Source organism: Phragmites australis, chromosome 11 (genome assembly GCF_958298935.1).
Source record: "Phragmites australis chromosome 11, lpPhrAust1.1, whole genome shotgun sequence".
Taxonomy (NCBI): Eukaryota; Viridiplantae; Streptophyta; class Magnoliopsida; order Poales; family Poaceae; genus Phragmites; species Phragmites australis.
In genome coordinates, this window is record NC_084931.1 from 31,345,415 (window position 1) to 31,359,045 (window position 13,631).

General features: G+C 43.3%; 3 protein-coding genes across 3 annotated transcripts; 1 reads left to right on the forward strand and 2 right to left on the reverse strand.

Annotated features, from left to right (window-relative positions):
- Positions 1-776: 776 nt before the first annotated feature.
- On the reverse strand, positions 777-5,041 carry LOC133884748 (flap endonuclease 1). The gene is made up of 17 exons (XM_062324291.1): positions 4,890-5,041; positions 4,649-4,765; positions 4,035-4,093; positions 3,870-3,929; positions 3,722-3,775; positions 3,558-3,606; positions 3,401-3,448; positions 3,121-3,186; positions 2,902-2,952; positions 2,696-2,815; positions 2,540-2,624; positions 2,349-2,430; positions 2,046-2,154; positions 1,913-1,969; positions 1,787-1,833; positions 1,641-1,695; positions 777-1,045 (listed from the first exon to the last, which is right to left on the reverse strand). The coding sequence occupies exons 1-17, from the start codon at positions 4,899-4,901 to the stop codon at positions 977-979; spliced, it is 1,140 nt and encodes a 379-aa protein (XP_062180275.1). The 5' UTR covers positions 4,902-5,041; the 3' UTR covers positions 777-976.
- Positions 5,042-5,227: 186 nt separating this feature from the next.
- Positions 5,228-6,291, forward strand: LOC133884749 (uncharacterized protein At4g29660). The gene is made up of 2 exons (XM_062324292.1): positions 5,228-5,461; positions 5,900-6,291. Exons 1-2 carry the CDS (start codon positions 5,279-5,281, stop codon positions 6,032-6,034), a joined length of 318 nt encoding a protein of 105 aa, XP_062180276.1. The 5' UTR covers positions 5,228-5,278; the 3' UTR covers positions 6,035-6,291.
- A 430-nt stretch (positions 6,292-6,721) lies between these two features.
- On the reverse strand, positions 6,722-11,274 carry LOC133884750 (chaperonin CPN60-like 2, mitochondrial). The gene is made up of 16 exons (XM_062324293.1): positions 10,998-11,274; positions 10,705-10,864; positions 10,226-10,401; positions 9,895-9,990; positions 9,705-9,809; positions 9,085-9,171; positions 8,909-8,998; positions 8,587-8,667; positions 8,392-8,460; positions 8,253-8,330; positions 8,042-8,137; positions 7,863-7,962; positions 7,621-7,724; positions 7,426-7,531; positions 7,160-7,238; positions 6,722-7,074 (listed from the first exon to the last, which is right to left on the reverse strand). Exons 1-16 carry the CDS (start codon positions 11,199-11,201, stop codon positions 6,969-6,971), a joined length of 1,737 nt encoding a protein of 578 aa, XP_062180277.1. The 5' UTR covers positions 11,202-11,274; the 3' UTR covers positions 6,722-6,968.
- Between the last annotated feature and the right edge of the window lie 2,357 nt (positions 11,275-13,631).

Consider the following 13,631-nt stretch of genomic DNA (forward strand, 5'->3'; position numbering starts at 1 on the left):
TAATTACCCTACCTTTGATCTGACGCCCTCACTCGATGACAATCAAGAACCCGTTTAAGGGCCCAATCATCTCCAGCTGTAGTTGACTAAAGCTCGAAAACAAAGATAAAAAACTACTTCATTTAGCCTTAGGTTAGACTAGATCTGATCTACTATTATAATATATTAATCACATTGTCTGTACTCGAGTGAATACATACACATAATCATCAACATATGATGTAGAGTATTACTCCAACCAAAGCCGATCCTGTATACATGACGTATGTCTCGCTTTATATTCAATATTTGATAAAAAATAACTCCATTAATTTTAGATATATTATCAAGAATAAATCTTCCAAACTGGTGACTCCATAACAGGGTACGTAGGTGCACTATCCCGATCCGCACGAAAGGCAGTTGCGCGCAGCAGAAACGTTGCCCCGGCGGCAAGATTGTGGAGGGAAGAGAGCTTGGAGATGGCCTGCTTCACGCAGCCGCCACTGCAGATGGCGACGGGCTGGTCGGAGCGGCGACCGTGGTAGAGGCTGCCATTCACAAATAGGGGATCAGTGTTTCGCTACTACAAAATTGATCATTCATTCAGTCAGGAAACCCCTCATCTCACGACGTCTCATCCAGGCCCAGAAAGGCCCAAACCGAACATGGCGACACTTGAATGGCGTTGATACTTCAAAATCTGTCCCCGAAATCAACCATCACTGGATGGGTGCATAAAAGCCAAATCTACCTTACATTTGCAACACAGGAACTGCAAAAGTAAGGCACGCACATGAGCATGAACGGATGAACTAATATATGAGACAGGTTTTGTCACTTGGCACCAAATTTTTCCTCCCTAAGGCAACTAATTTACCAAGCTTGGAACATACGAATACATTGAACAAAGATGAGTTACAAGAGGTACTAGTTAATAATCTAAGTGAGAACACCACCGCAGCTTTTGTTGCAATTGCACACCAAACATTCAAATTTATTTCTTCTTTCCACCGGCCTTCGTTTTCTTGTTCGCAGCTGCCTTAGTTGTTTTCTCTGAAGTTTCCTGCATTTTTAAGAGATTCATCATTCATGAGCAGAAGTACTGACATACAAAAGAAATAATTCTGCAACATTGCAATTATATGGGTAGCATAGGAGTTTACACGAAACACTGGTGTGAGTCTGACGGGAAACATGCCACACAATGCTATAAAATCTTGTCGCTACAACTATAGCATATTATTATAGCACTGGCTAGCAAGATACAGCTTCTACTGATCTATGCTAACTGGCCTGCGTATATAGACATGGTTGATCAACCTGCGTCTTTCTTTTATCATTACTAGTATTCAGGTGCAGGAGGCTTGCACAACAGAAGCATCTAACAGTTCAAACTAGGCCAAGTAGTCTGATGGCTATCACTATCATTTTAGCAGGTTTATCAAAGAAAACTGTATAGTGCTACGGATTAATCAGAGCCACAGTAGGCCATAGCAGCTTGATTCAATTGCAACGGTCTATTAAAGTGATTCATTACCACATACAGTTCTGTTGTATGTCACCAGATTGTAAATGATGCTATATTGATGACTCCGGAGAAGGCTAAGAATCATAGATACTAAGCATGATGGATGAGATGACATTTTTTTGGGAGGTACCTTCCGTTTCAGCGGTGCTGACGTGCTGATAGCTGGCTTGAAAAAGGACTCAAGTCTGGTCACATGAAGTCAACAATTAGTAACATCAAGTTCAAAGAACGATTATACACGCAGGGACTTTGTAGAAGATGTATTATGATGATCACCTTCCTTGGGATGATTTATTCTTGGCAGATTTTATCTTCTCTATGGCCTACATAAAACTCAAGAAAATCATAGCTGATAAAAATGATTGGAGAACTGAACAGTGAGAAGAAAAAGAAAGTGCATGCCTTTGTCACCCGATCTTCATTGAAACCGTTTTCTTTTACCAGGAAATTTATGAGACCCTGGAAAAAGGCCAGAAGCAATAATAAACATTCACAATGGAGTATGAAGGCAAGTAAGCAAGGTCAGCAGGCTCACCTCCTCATCAGGTGCAGTCCATTTCAGCTCAGGAATATCCAATGTAACATTAGGTTCCTTGAACAAGCGTCGAGCTTCTTGGTAAGGCCACTCCTCAGGAATTTGATATCTGCAGCACACATGTACCCAAATCAAGCAGCAATTAAATAGCAAATAGTTTCCTTCATGTCACCAATAAAACATCCAACACAAGGAATGCCATTAACAAAATGCCATTGGATAGTAAATGCAGAAGTTTAAAGTTGATAATTTCGTCCTTCAGTGCCATGACAGAAAATCTTCAAAATGTTTAAATTCATTAACCTGTCTTTATTTATATTTTCCAAAATGCTTTCTATGGAACCGTGTTGACGGATAAGCTTCAGAGCTGTTTGACCCCCAATACCTAGCAGACAAGCAAGGATACAAAATTAGGAAAATAGAGGTCTTGACAAGCTGAAGTATTTGAGAAATGGGAATCGTCTGTAGTACAAAAGAGAATTGAGAAAAGATACCTTTGATGCTATCACAATAGTCACATCCACAGAGGATGCATAAATCAATGAATTGGTCCATGGTGAGTTCAAGCTCTTCCAAAACCTGCAACATGAAAATTGGTGAAGTATATGCAACATCACGGAAAGTACTGATCACATAACAGCAATGCACACTTTGGCAACTTCAAATTCCATCACAGGTATTTTCTTGGAACTTGGATCCATCAAATGACGAAGGAACCGTGGAGCCCCAAAAGTAAGAGAGTCCATATCCTCTGAAGCAACAGCGTACACCTACAACATAGATGGCACTAAATTAAAAATGGAAGCAAGGGGTGGAAACAAGAAGGTCGATGTCCGTGTTAACAGTAATACAATACCTTATCATTCATGCAAAGGGCTGCACATTCTGCTTCTGCTTCACAAGGTGCCTATTAGTACCACAAGGCAGAGGTCATTGAATTAGGACTGACACAAACACATTATAAATCATAGCCTTCATGCCAGCAGAAAAAGAATCAACAATTCTTTAGAACAAGATGATTATATGCTGACTCATTCCCTTATACTAGCATGATACCAAGGAAAACTGAATTCACCTCTACAACAGGAACTCCCATAAGTCTCAATAGTCGTTTACAATCATCGTTGTGCTGTCTTGTGACCTGTTCATCAAGGGGAAAAAAAGATGGCAAGCCATAGCTTACTCTCAGAACAATAAAAATCTTTGCATCTTCCATACCATCTTTGACATTTATGATGTGAAAGAATCCGAGGGGCCTCAAACAACATATAAATTACCTTGTATTCTTCTGTGTAGAGTACTCATGAGTTTTTCAAAGAAATCATAACCTAATGTATAAAAAGTGAAGAAATTACCTTTACTGTCCTCTTGCTGAATTTTTCGATTGCATCCTTATCTCCTTCCTGAAACATCAGGGATCATTTTCCTTAAGGATGTAGAAAGATAAGATGTTGACAAAGAAATATGATACCAAAGAGTGAGCAAACTTTGATCAAGAAAATATCAGCTCACCTCTACTGCCTCAGTCAGATCTTTGGTTGCATCCTCTCTCTTTGAGTATCTGAAAAGAACAGTACGTTCTAACAACAACATAAGATTTTGTAGCACAGATAATATGTAGGCAAATCTTTAAATAATGGTAGGAATAATCCAAGAGTGAAACAAACATATCATGCCTTTTAGCAAGCTCTTGTTTCTTCAGCTCAGGAGGCTTGCCATCGAAAACATAACTGCACAAACATGTAGTGATCCCTTTAGAAAGGTAACATTATGCATATTTATAACAAAGATTATAGAAACATAGATGAAGGAATTCGTGTTTACACTGGCTTGATTCCTGCCTCCAGCAACCTTATTGTCCGGTTGAACATACCTTGCAAATGACTGTCCAACAAAAAAATAAAGTTGAAAAAAAAAAAACTAGCACTACAAATGTTATGTGCGCAGCTTCAGATATTCAGCATGGTTTAAAGGATATATTATCTGGACCTGGTGACTTCACCAGCCTCGTTTGTGAGGGTTTCCATCCCCGTCCTTCCAACTACAATCTGTACAAGGAAAGCATAAGAAACCTGTCCCAGCTTTCATGGCAGTGGGTAAATAGTTTGGTAATATCTCGAGAGACAGTAAATATGTGACCAATACAAATTGCTAGTTTTCTTTTTAAAAAAGGCAAAATAGCCAATGGTAGAGGCAGCCAGCCTAATGTTAATCAAATCAGCTGAATTATGAACAAAAGGGAGGCCAAGAACAATGTAAGTGCCCCAATCTTGCCCACTCACTTGACAAAATTCGTCGGCTTACTGGGACAATATAAAAAAGAGCAATGTAGATCCCCCCCCCCCCTCTCAAAAAAAAAAAAACAAGTAGGCAAAGGAAACACAAGGAGAACTAACAATAAACCCTAAACCCAAATTAACTGAGCAAAAATTCTACACAATTCCCATAACATGCGGAGAAGCAGCAGCCAACAACACACAAAATGCAATGGTGACTACTAAACAAGCACTAAACAAACCAGTGTCATATAAGCGCAGGACAACAAGGGAAAAAATGAGGACAAGTGTTGGGGGGCAGAGAATAGGGTTGGGAGCGCAACACACGAGGAACTGGTAGATGCTCATGCTGGCGTCGACGGCGATTTTGCGGCCGAAGTAGCTCTCGAACTTCTGCTCCTTCATCCCCTTGGGCGCGTTGTCCGCCAGCAGCTTCGTCAAACCCTACACACACATGGCAGGCGTCAACCGATCCGCCATCGTCCCGCAACTGGCACACCAGCCCCTAATCGAAATGGAGGGAGGGAAAGAACGAAGAGGAAGGGCCCGCCCGTTCTCCCGCACTCACCTTGATGCCCATCTCGACAGTGGCGGCTGCGGCAGGCGGCGTAGGAGCCGGAGACACGGAAGAAGCCGCGGGCTATTTCGTGTTTTTCTTTTCTTTTCTTTTTTCCTCTTTTCGGCCCCCGCTTTCGTGTTTTCGGGGCGCGGAGATGTAAATGGGCCGTACGGTGGGCCTGGCATGGTCAATTCGTGGGCTCGGATGGGTCAATTCGTGGGCCCAGCCCAAGTATTCAACACAACGACCAAACGTGCCGGCCCATTACGAAGCCGCAGCTCTCCGCCTCCAGAGTCCAGACTTCAGAGCCGGTCTAAGCGAGGCCGCGTCGTGCCGTCCGCCGCCGCGCTGCCCCGTGCGTGTGTGGGAGGTGAGGGGGGGGGGGGGAGGAGTGGGGGATGTCGAGCCGGTTCTGGAGGTGGTACGCGGACCGGCAGTTCCACAAGTGGGAGAAGACGGTGTTGTGGGACATGGTGGAGCCCTACCGCCCGCCGCGCTCCTTCGCGCCGCTCGTCGGCACCTACGTCGCCGCCTTCTACACCGGGGTCGTCGCCGCCGCCGTCACTGAGCAGCTCTACAAGGTCAGTCAGACTCACCACCTCGGCTGGCCACCCCCCCCCCCCCGGCCTCTTTCTCCTCCCCCGCGAGCTTCGGGCACTTCCGCAGCGCCCGTCCGCGCATAAGGTGTTCGATGGAATGCTCACTCGAGCCACTCCAACACCTCGCCGAGACGCGGACGCACACTATGCAGTTCATCCGCGTTCCAGCAGGAATTTGTCCAGTTCGGCATCATTCGTGTTCTGAAGTGCCCAAAACCCCGTGCTCATTGCCTCCGCATGATATTGACACATTGCTCGCTCGCTTCCCACGATAATATGAGCTAGTTCTGGTTAAAACCTTCAGATTTTTCCCATTTTCCCCGATTTCACTGTACTTTGAAGTGGCTACGCCTGTTACCTCCCATTTTCCCCGATTTCACTGCCTGGTTGCGAATCACTGATCGTTACATTTTGGAGCAGGAGAAGTACTGGGAGGATCACCCCGGCGAGGCCGTGCCCATCATGCCGCCCAAGTTCTACTGGGGCCCGTGGAGGGTGATGAACGGAGAAGTTCCCCGCCTTGTCCAGCCACCTGATGAGGCCAAGGCGGCGTAGAGCCGTCCAGGTTGATGGAAATCTTTTGACAGATGATGCTTGTGTCTGGTCCCTCGAGGTTGATGGAATATCCTGCAAGATGAACCGCTCTAAGTGTAGTTACATATGCCTCTACTGTAATTTCTCGTGTGGGTGAGTAGACGACGGCATGATGCGCCTTGGAGTGCTAGTTCGCGTCTGTGCATCTTCCACATGAATGAAACTGATTGTATTGCTTTGGCTTTTTTAAATAATAAATTAAAAAAACTAGTACAACATGCAGACACACTCACACCACTATGTGCAATTACTCATACAATATATACTGAATATTAAAGATGTAGAGCTTACAAAAAGTAAATTCACCCAAGCCAAGGTTTGATTCTGACTTCTCGTCCTAACCAAAAGAAGTGAACTATGCTCGTACTTGTGGCCTGCCTTTCGTCTTCTTTGCATTCTTTGGGAGGTGACAGATGTTGACGTGTGTTGTGTGCCAAACAATGGTAGCGTCAGAAGAACGTCGCTCAGATTGCATAAGGTCCAGAAGTAAAGATGGTAGCGTTAAGAGGAGCAAGGTGGACACGAGGAAATGGCGGCCGAGATGACGCCGTCAGCCGGACAGGCAAAGAAGCTTTGGGGTGTCGTCAAGACAGATACAAATAGTACCGTCCAAAAAAACTAGAACAAAAATGCATTAACTCAGAAACGTGGCTCAAACAGCTTTGACAGTTTCAATTTGTACTATAGAACCGTCGTAAAGTCTACAAAATGATTGGCTCAAGGATTAGTCAGTTTATATCAGCATCAATCCGTATATTCAAAACTCAAAATTACATCTCGGTGCCAGCTTTGCACCTCTGCATCCTCTTGAGAAAGGAAGTTCGTTGCCAGGTAGTGTCTTTCTTTCAATAAGAAAGCAGGTGAATCATAAATCATACGTCATGCCCAATTGTCCTCAAAAATCCATCCCGCTCATTTGCGGCATACGGCTGGCTATTCTGGCTTTTGTCGCCGGGAGCTCAGCAATTGCAGCCTCTGTGGTTGTCATCAGCAACGAAACACTGTACAAGCAACACATCATTTTAAACAAGTTTGAACATTTCAATCATACAGAAGGAACATGGGCAAACGATATTGAAGCTGTACCTTGCAGCATCTTGAAGTGCAGTACGGATAACTTTCACAGGATCGATGATGCCAGCCTTAATCATGTCAACATACTCCCCTACAGGTGGCAAAAGGCAGGAATGGATTACTGACGGAATCACTAAGGATCATTGTGCTAATTGGATAGCCTTTATCAGGAGTGTCTTTGTAACGGCGATGTAAGAGACTTAACATGGACACATGGCATTTGTTGGAGTTCCTCGTATTTAGAATGAACTGCTAAAATATAGTTAAACAGCACAAACCTCTGGTTGCGTCATAGCCCAAACTAAGATCCTCTTGTTCAATTAACTTCCCAGTGACCATGGCCCCATCAACACCAGCATTTGCAGCTATGGTCTTCAAGGGAGCCTGCAGATATCCATGGATCATCGTGGGTCCAAGACTCAAGAGACAAAAAACCAAGTACACGAAGCTACAGACTTAGTATAAGAACCAACCTTCAAAGCATTCTTGATAATTTGAATTCCTATCTTTTCATCCTCATTTGCTGCGCTAATCTTGTCGAGCTCCTTGGTGGCATATAAAAGGGCAACTCCACCACCTGTGAAGGGACATGAATCAAAGAACACATACAATATATGGTCAGGTAGCAGAAGGCAAAACTATAAGAAGCAAGCTATGAAATAAGACAGCAAGTGGAAAAATAAGATGCAAAGTTGCTCAAGAAAATTCTGACAACCTGGCACAATACCCTCCTCCACAGCAGCCCTTGCAGCATTTAGAGCATCTGTTACCCTATCTTTTTTCTCACCAACTTCAACTTCGCTAGCTCCACCAATCTGCAATTTAAGTGCATATACTGAAGAGGACTGGAAAAGGAACTTCACCCGTGCATCAGTTTCTGAAAATTTAACAAACCTTGAGGACAGCAACACCTCCAGATAACTTTGATAAACGCTCTTGAGCCTTTTCTTTGTCGAACATAGCAGTGCTTTTGTCAATTGATTCTCTAAGCTGTCAAGGACAACCATATAAAAAACGATGTAATTCCAATTGAAAGAGCTTCCTGCCACTATTATCCAGGTCATCTTGAGTTCGGTGAGAGTCAAAATGTGAATTCTTACAGTACCTGTTGACACCTCTCCTCTATCTGCTGTTTGTCACCTCCACCATCTAGGATGATAGTATCATCAAGAGATACGGTAACCTGTGAAGGAGAATATCACTGTCTGGATCTCAGGCGCAGCAATTTATGTAAGCTGACAAACCTTTTTAGCAGTGCCAAGCATCTGTAGTTGGACTTTGCCAAGATCAAGACCTTGTTCCTCGCTGAGTACCTTGAAATTAAAATGGAATATAAAGGTCAATTTCAGTCATTTTGAGCTTCCTGTCACTATTATGCAGATCATCTTGAATTCCATGTAAAAAACTCGACTATTGGTTATTGGTCAATAATAGCTAACCTCTCCTCCAGTCAACACAGCCATATCATCCAGATTGACCCTTCTGTTATCACCAAATCCAGGAGCTTTGACAGCACATACCTACATTTGAGGACAGGTAATTAGTTGAAGAATTTACATAAATAAGCTTTACCATGATAACAATTAAGGCATAGTTCAGTGACTTGCAATAGGGAAGAAGCACTACACATGAGACTGCTCTTTGATACAACAAGGAGAAAGAAGACAAAGAAAAGGACTCCATAGAGTACAGATTGTCCGGTAGCCTATATGAGCACTTCAGTATGGTATATATCAGGACTGAGGAAATAATTAATGTCACCTTGAGTCCAGCGCGATGCTTGTTCAGTACAAGCATCGCAAGAGCTTCTCCTTCTACATCCTCAGCAACAATGAGAAGAGGCCTGCGATTCTACATAAATCAATTGTCACTCATCAGATGTCACCAATTTTACATAGGATATTACCAGAATCCAAAACATAACTGGGCAAAGTTACCTTGATGGAAATTTCTAGTACTGGAAGGAGTGAATTCATGTTTGAGATTTTCTTGTCATGGATAAGAATCAGAGGATCCTCCATCTCCTGCACAGGTATACAGTGGATAAAAGAAATTATGAAACGCATTCTTAATCTCAGACCATTCATAAGGAATATTTCTTTCCTGTTGATGGGCGTCCCATCTATGTTTTTATCTGCTCTTGGCAAACTTTTCCCAGGCCAAAAGCTATCCCAGACATCCCACTTTTAGGGAAGAATAGACACATACAAACATTTGCAATGAAACACACAAGCAACTTGAGTCGAAGCAGAAAATCTAATAGCCTATTGGTGATTAAATAAAAGCTCCTGATCACCAAAAAGATCGAACAAACTGCAACCTTTAACTTCCCTAATATTGCACATACATTTCTACCGACATGCATATCGCAATCACAAAATCAATGCAAGAAGAATCCAGGGCATCTTTGGTTCCCTTGCCTACTTTACCTTGCCCAAGAAAAAATAAGGGTGGGTAATGAAGTGAACATGGACGAGGGAACCAAAAATGGCCTGATTTTTTTTTAAGACATCATTCATGCTGAATTCACTGGTTTAACTAGGAAATTTAGACTTACACACTTCTGAGTCTTCTGATCAGTCACAAAGTAAGGAGATATGTAGCCTCTAGACAGCTTCATTCCCTGTACTGCTTCAAGCTCATTGTCCAGTGTTTTGCCATCCTGCCAGTTTATATAAGTTGCAGCACATCAAATAAAATGATTCTACACAATGTGCCTAACAACAAAATAAGCACTCAGCACTCACAACAATAGTAATGACTCCATCCTTTCCAACTTTTTCCATAGCTTTTGATATCAAATCTCCAATTTCCTTTTCACCATTAGCTGAAATGGTTGCTACCTGGTTTACAAGAGGAAACTGAAATTAAGAATGCTTAATCTAGAATTTCAATTAAAATGCAAAAGGATACAGGAGAGCATACTAGTATAGAATCACAATGGTGATTGCAGATTGTTTACAGCAGATGCAAGTAACAACTATAGCATAGGTACATAAGAAACTTTGGTGAATGGCTCACAATGGAGCTGAAGGGAGCAAACAAATCAAGCTACCACTACAAACCAGAGTATATCACCTGGTTAATTTCTTCTGTGGAATTTATCTTCCACGCTTTACTTTTGAGGTGGGCAGTGATAGCATGTATGGCCTTGTTTATACCATTGCGCAAGTCCATAACATTGACCCCTGCTGCCACGGCCTTGCATCCTTCCGTGAGAATTGCTTGTGTAAGTACAGTTGCACAAGTGGTACCTGTTTCCCCATCAAATCAGAAACAAAGTGAGTAAGTCCAATGTGAGCCCCTCAGGCACTCAACATATCATTCCAACAACCAAAGAACAATTTAATGAATTTGATTCGTGCAATCAGAATTTCCCTGTCCTGACAGCACAAACATGATGGAGAAGATAAAGCATCATGATTAACACTACCGCTGACATCAAAATCAGATAAGGAATAAGGGATCAAGATGGATGCTATGTTCAACATAACAGGTAGTTCAAATGGCAATGAACGACAGAAGTACAGTAATTCTCCCAAGCCCTCCATGCTTACCATCCCCTGCAGCCTTATTCGTAGCTTCAGCAACCTGCTTAACCAGGTTCGCCCCAACATTCTTAGCACTACCCTCGAACTCCACGCTTTTCGCGACAGTGACCCCATCCTTCGTGACCTTGGGACCTTTACCGGACCCCTCGATAATCACAGTGCGCCCCTGCAACAAAGCCAAGCAGACCACTCAATCGAGTGCGATAGCCTAGCAGTTCCACTAGATCCACGCCGATCACCGCTGCATCACGCCCCCGACCAAAACCAAGCTGCTCATAGCCAAAGCAGGGAGCACGAACCTTGGGGCCCATGGTGACCTTGACGGCGTCGGCGAGATCGTTGACGCCCTGCAGCATGGCGGCGCGGGCGCCGACGCCGAAGGTCACCTCCTTCGACGCATACCCCCGAGCCCACAGCCGCTCCTCCCCGCCGCCACCCCACGCGAGCTGCTTCCGCAGCGCCGAGGAGGACCTCGAAATGGCCGCCGCCGCCGCCCGGTACATGGTCGCGTCGCGTGTGTCTGCGGCTGCTCGTGTGCGGATTCGAGTTTCTTTTGGCGTCCCCAGGCCCGGGGGGGGGGGTAAGGGTTTAAGAGGAACCGGGCCTTGGGTTCCGGAAGCTTCGGTTTCACCACGACACATCCGCGGAGCGGCAAGGTGGGCGAGGTGAGGAACCCGCGCGTGATCTCAGCCGTGGCGCCAGATCGTGCGGCTGGCCACGGTTCCTGGCCGCCGTGCCTCTGTGCCTCAACAGTTCAGAACCCATTCAGACGAGCCAAAGCATTCTCGAAAAATGAATCATGAATGAATAAGAAAAGCGTAAATATTAAGATCGTAAGGCCAACATACTACAGCGAATGAAGGTTTTTGTACATCGTTAGTAAAAGAGGGAATCTAACGAGCGAGCGCTTAGCTCGACGGTAGAAGCTCCAGTTGTGAGCCGAACCAACGCACGTTCGAGCTCTGCTCGAGGCGTGCGTTTCGTACTGGGGATTTATTCCTCAAAATCTGCAGGTGTTCGATGATTAAAATAATTTCCGAGCCCTCCAGTCCGGCGTAGCGCTACAGAAAGGATTACGACGTGCTCGTCGTCTTCGGGATTCTCGGTAGTCTCGGTGATCTCCAGAAGGACGCCTCCTCCTCCAAAGCTGTGTAGGGGTAGGTCTGGGTGTGTGTGCGCGTAAGGTGGGTGTGTGTGTGAGTGAGTGTGCGTGCGCGCATGTAGTCAGGTGTACCACCTTCCCAGTAGGAGGAGTGAAATAAAAAAAAAAAAAAAAAAAAAAAAGAGGGAATCTACGATTTGCCACTGAATAAATCTTAATTCTACAATTCACCATCGAATAATTTCGATTTCCTTTTATACCATCGAATAACTCATTTTTGTCTACGATATGCCATTACCATCAATTTAGCTCTGTTAGACATTGTAAAAAGACGGGTATACCCCTAGCTCTCACCATTAGTGATTGTTTGGATCTAATGAAAAATAAATCCTTTTGCAAAAAAAGAAAAATAAATCTATCGATTTTTTAAAAAAAATGCATTTTTGACGTTTTTAGGGAAACAGGTAGGTAGATTTCGATTTTTAGGGAAACAGGTAGACGATTTCTTCAAAAATGTATTTTACTAAAATAGATAGATTTATTTTTCTTTTTTTGCAAAAGGATTTATTTTTCATTAGATCCAAACAATCACTAATGGTGAGAGCTAGGGGCATACCCGTCTTTTTACAACGCCTAACAGTGCTAAATTAATGGTAATGGCATATCATAGACAAAAATAAGTTATTCGATGGTATAAAAGAAAATCAAAATTATTTGATGGTGAATCGTAGAATCAAGACTTATTCAGTGGTGAATTGTAGATTCTACAATTAGTAAAACTGAGGCAACGAAAATGGTGACAAGCCAATAGGGTGCTTGGTTCTATCCTAATTATCCATCAAAAAAAATTTGATCCGCAGTTAACCGGCAACGCGATGTCACTTGACATCGTCGGTACAACTGCACCTCGAGTCATAAACATTCTTCTCTGAGAGGAGCTCTGGTCACTGTTCACAAGTTTTCGAATGAACAAAGAATACTCCTTCAATGATAGTCTATGTGTATTCTAATACTCGTCGAAAACAACTAAGTTTGGGGAGTTCCTTAGGAACGGACCCTAGATCAGTTGGCAAAGCTTCAAGAGTGGAGTGAGCCGGCCAGGAATCAACCCTTGGTACCTGCAGGCCTCCAAAGAAGGCTGGAGATGGTTGCCCTTTTTTAAAATAAAATAAAATAATAATAATAATAAAGATTGGGTAGTTTCGAGAGCAGTCCAACTGCAACAAAATGGTAATATTCTTTCTACACAGATTAGACATGTTTTGCAACCACCATACAGGGAGTTTGCTAATTAGTGATCAACCACTAAATAACAAACTAACGATCGCAAACTAGACGTAGCTCAGTTAATTAGTATCCTTATGGTGAAACGTACCCACCTAAGTTATCAGACAACTTGCTATTTCTATTATCAATATCAACAACTTGCTAACCACCTCTACGGTAACTCTAGCCGTCATTATTATCGAACTTTTACTGGTTGGATTCAAAGCATCTTCTTTGTCGGATATATCATGACATGAAATTATGCGAAATGGGGGCCGAAGCCCCGCCACCCCTAACGAGAACCAAATCGTCGCTATTTCTATTATCAAAATCAACAACTTGCTAACCACCTCTATGCTAAGTCTAGCCAATATTGTTATTGGACTTTTACTGATTAGATCCAAAGCATCTTTTTTGTTAGATATATCATCACATAAAATTCTTTGAAATGTGGACTGAAGGACATAAAATCCGACCAAATCATATTCTCACTTCCAACTTCATTCGTGGTCCAAAGACTAAAGCTGGAATCACAGTCCAAAAGTCTCGAATAATCAATGTCAGT

Bases quoted from the DNA above. Each gene is read 5' to 3' on its own strand.
- LOC133884748 (XM_062324291.1), bottom strand. The intron at 3,930-4,034 runs GTCCAGATAATA...TTTGTTGGACAG, and splicing joins GAGGCTGGTGAAGTCACCAG to TCATTTGCAAGGTATGTTCA. The intron at 2,953-3,120 runs GTGAATTCAGTT...TGGTACTAATAG, and splicing joins TGGGAGTTCCTGTTGTAGAG to GCACCTTGTGAAGCAGAAGC.
- LOC133884749 (XM_062324292.1), top strand. From the start codon at position 5,279: ATGTCGAGCCGGTTCTGGAGGTGGTACGCGGACCGGCAGTTCCACAAG. The intron at 5,462-5,899 runs GTCAGTCAGACT...ATTTTGGAGCAG, and splicing joins TCACTGAGCAGCTCTACAAG to GAGAAGTACTGGGAGGATCA.
- LOC133884750 (XM_062324293.1), bottom strand. From the start codon at position 11,201: ATGTACCGGGCGGCGGCGGCGGCCATTTCGAGGTCCTCCTCGGCGCTG. The intron at 7,239-7,425 runs GTTTGTGCTGTT...TGCCACCTGTAG, and splicing joins GGGCTATGACGCAACCAGAG to GGGAGTATGTTGACATGATT. The intron at 7,075-7,159 runs GTACAGCTTCAA...TTGCTTGTACAG, and splicing joins GCACTTCAAGATGCTGCAAG to TGTTTCGTTGCTGATGACAA.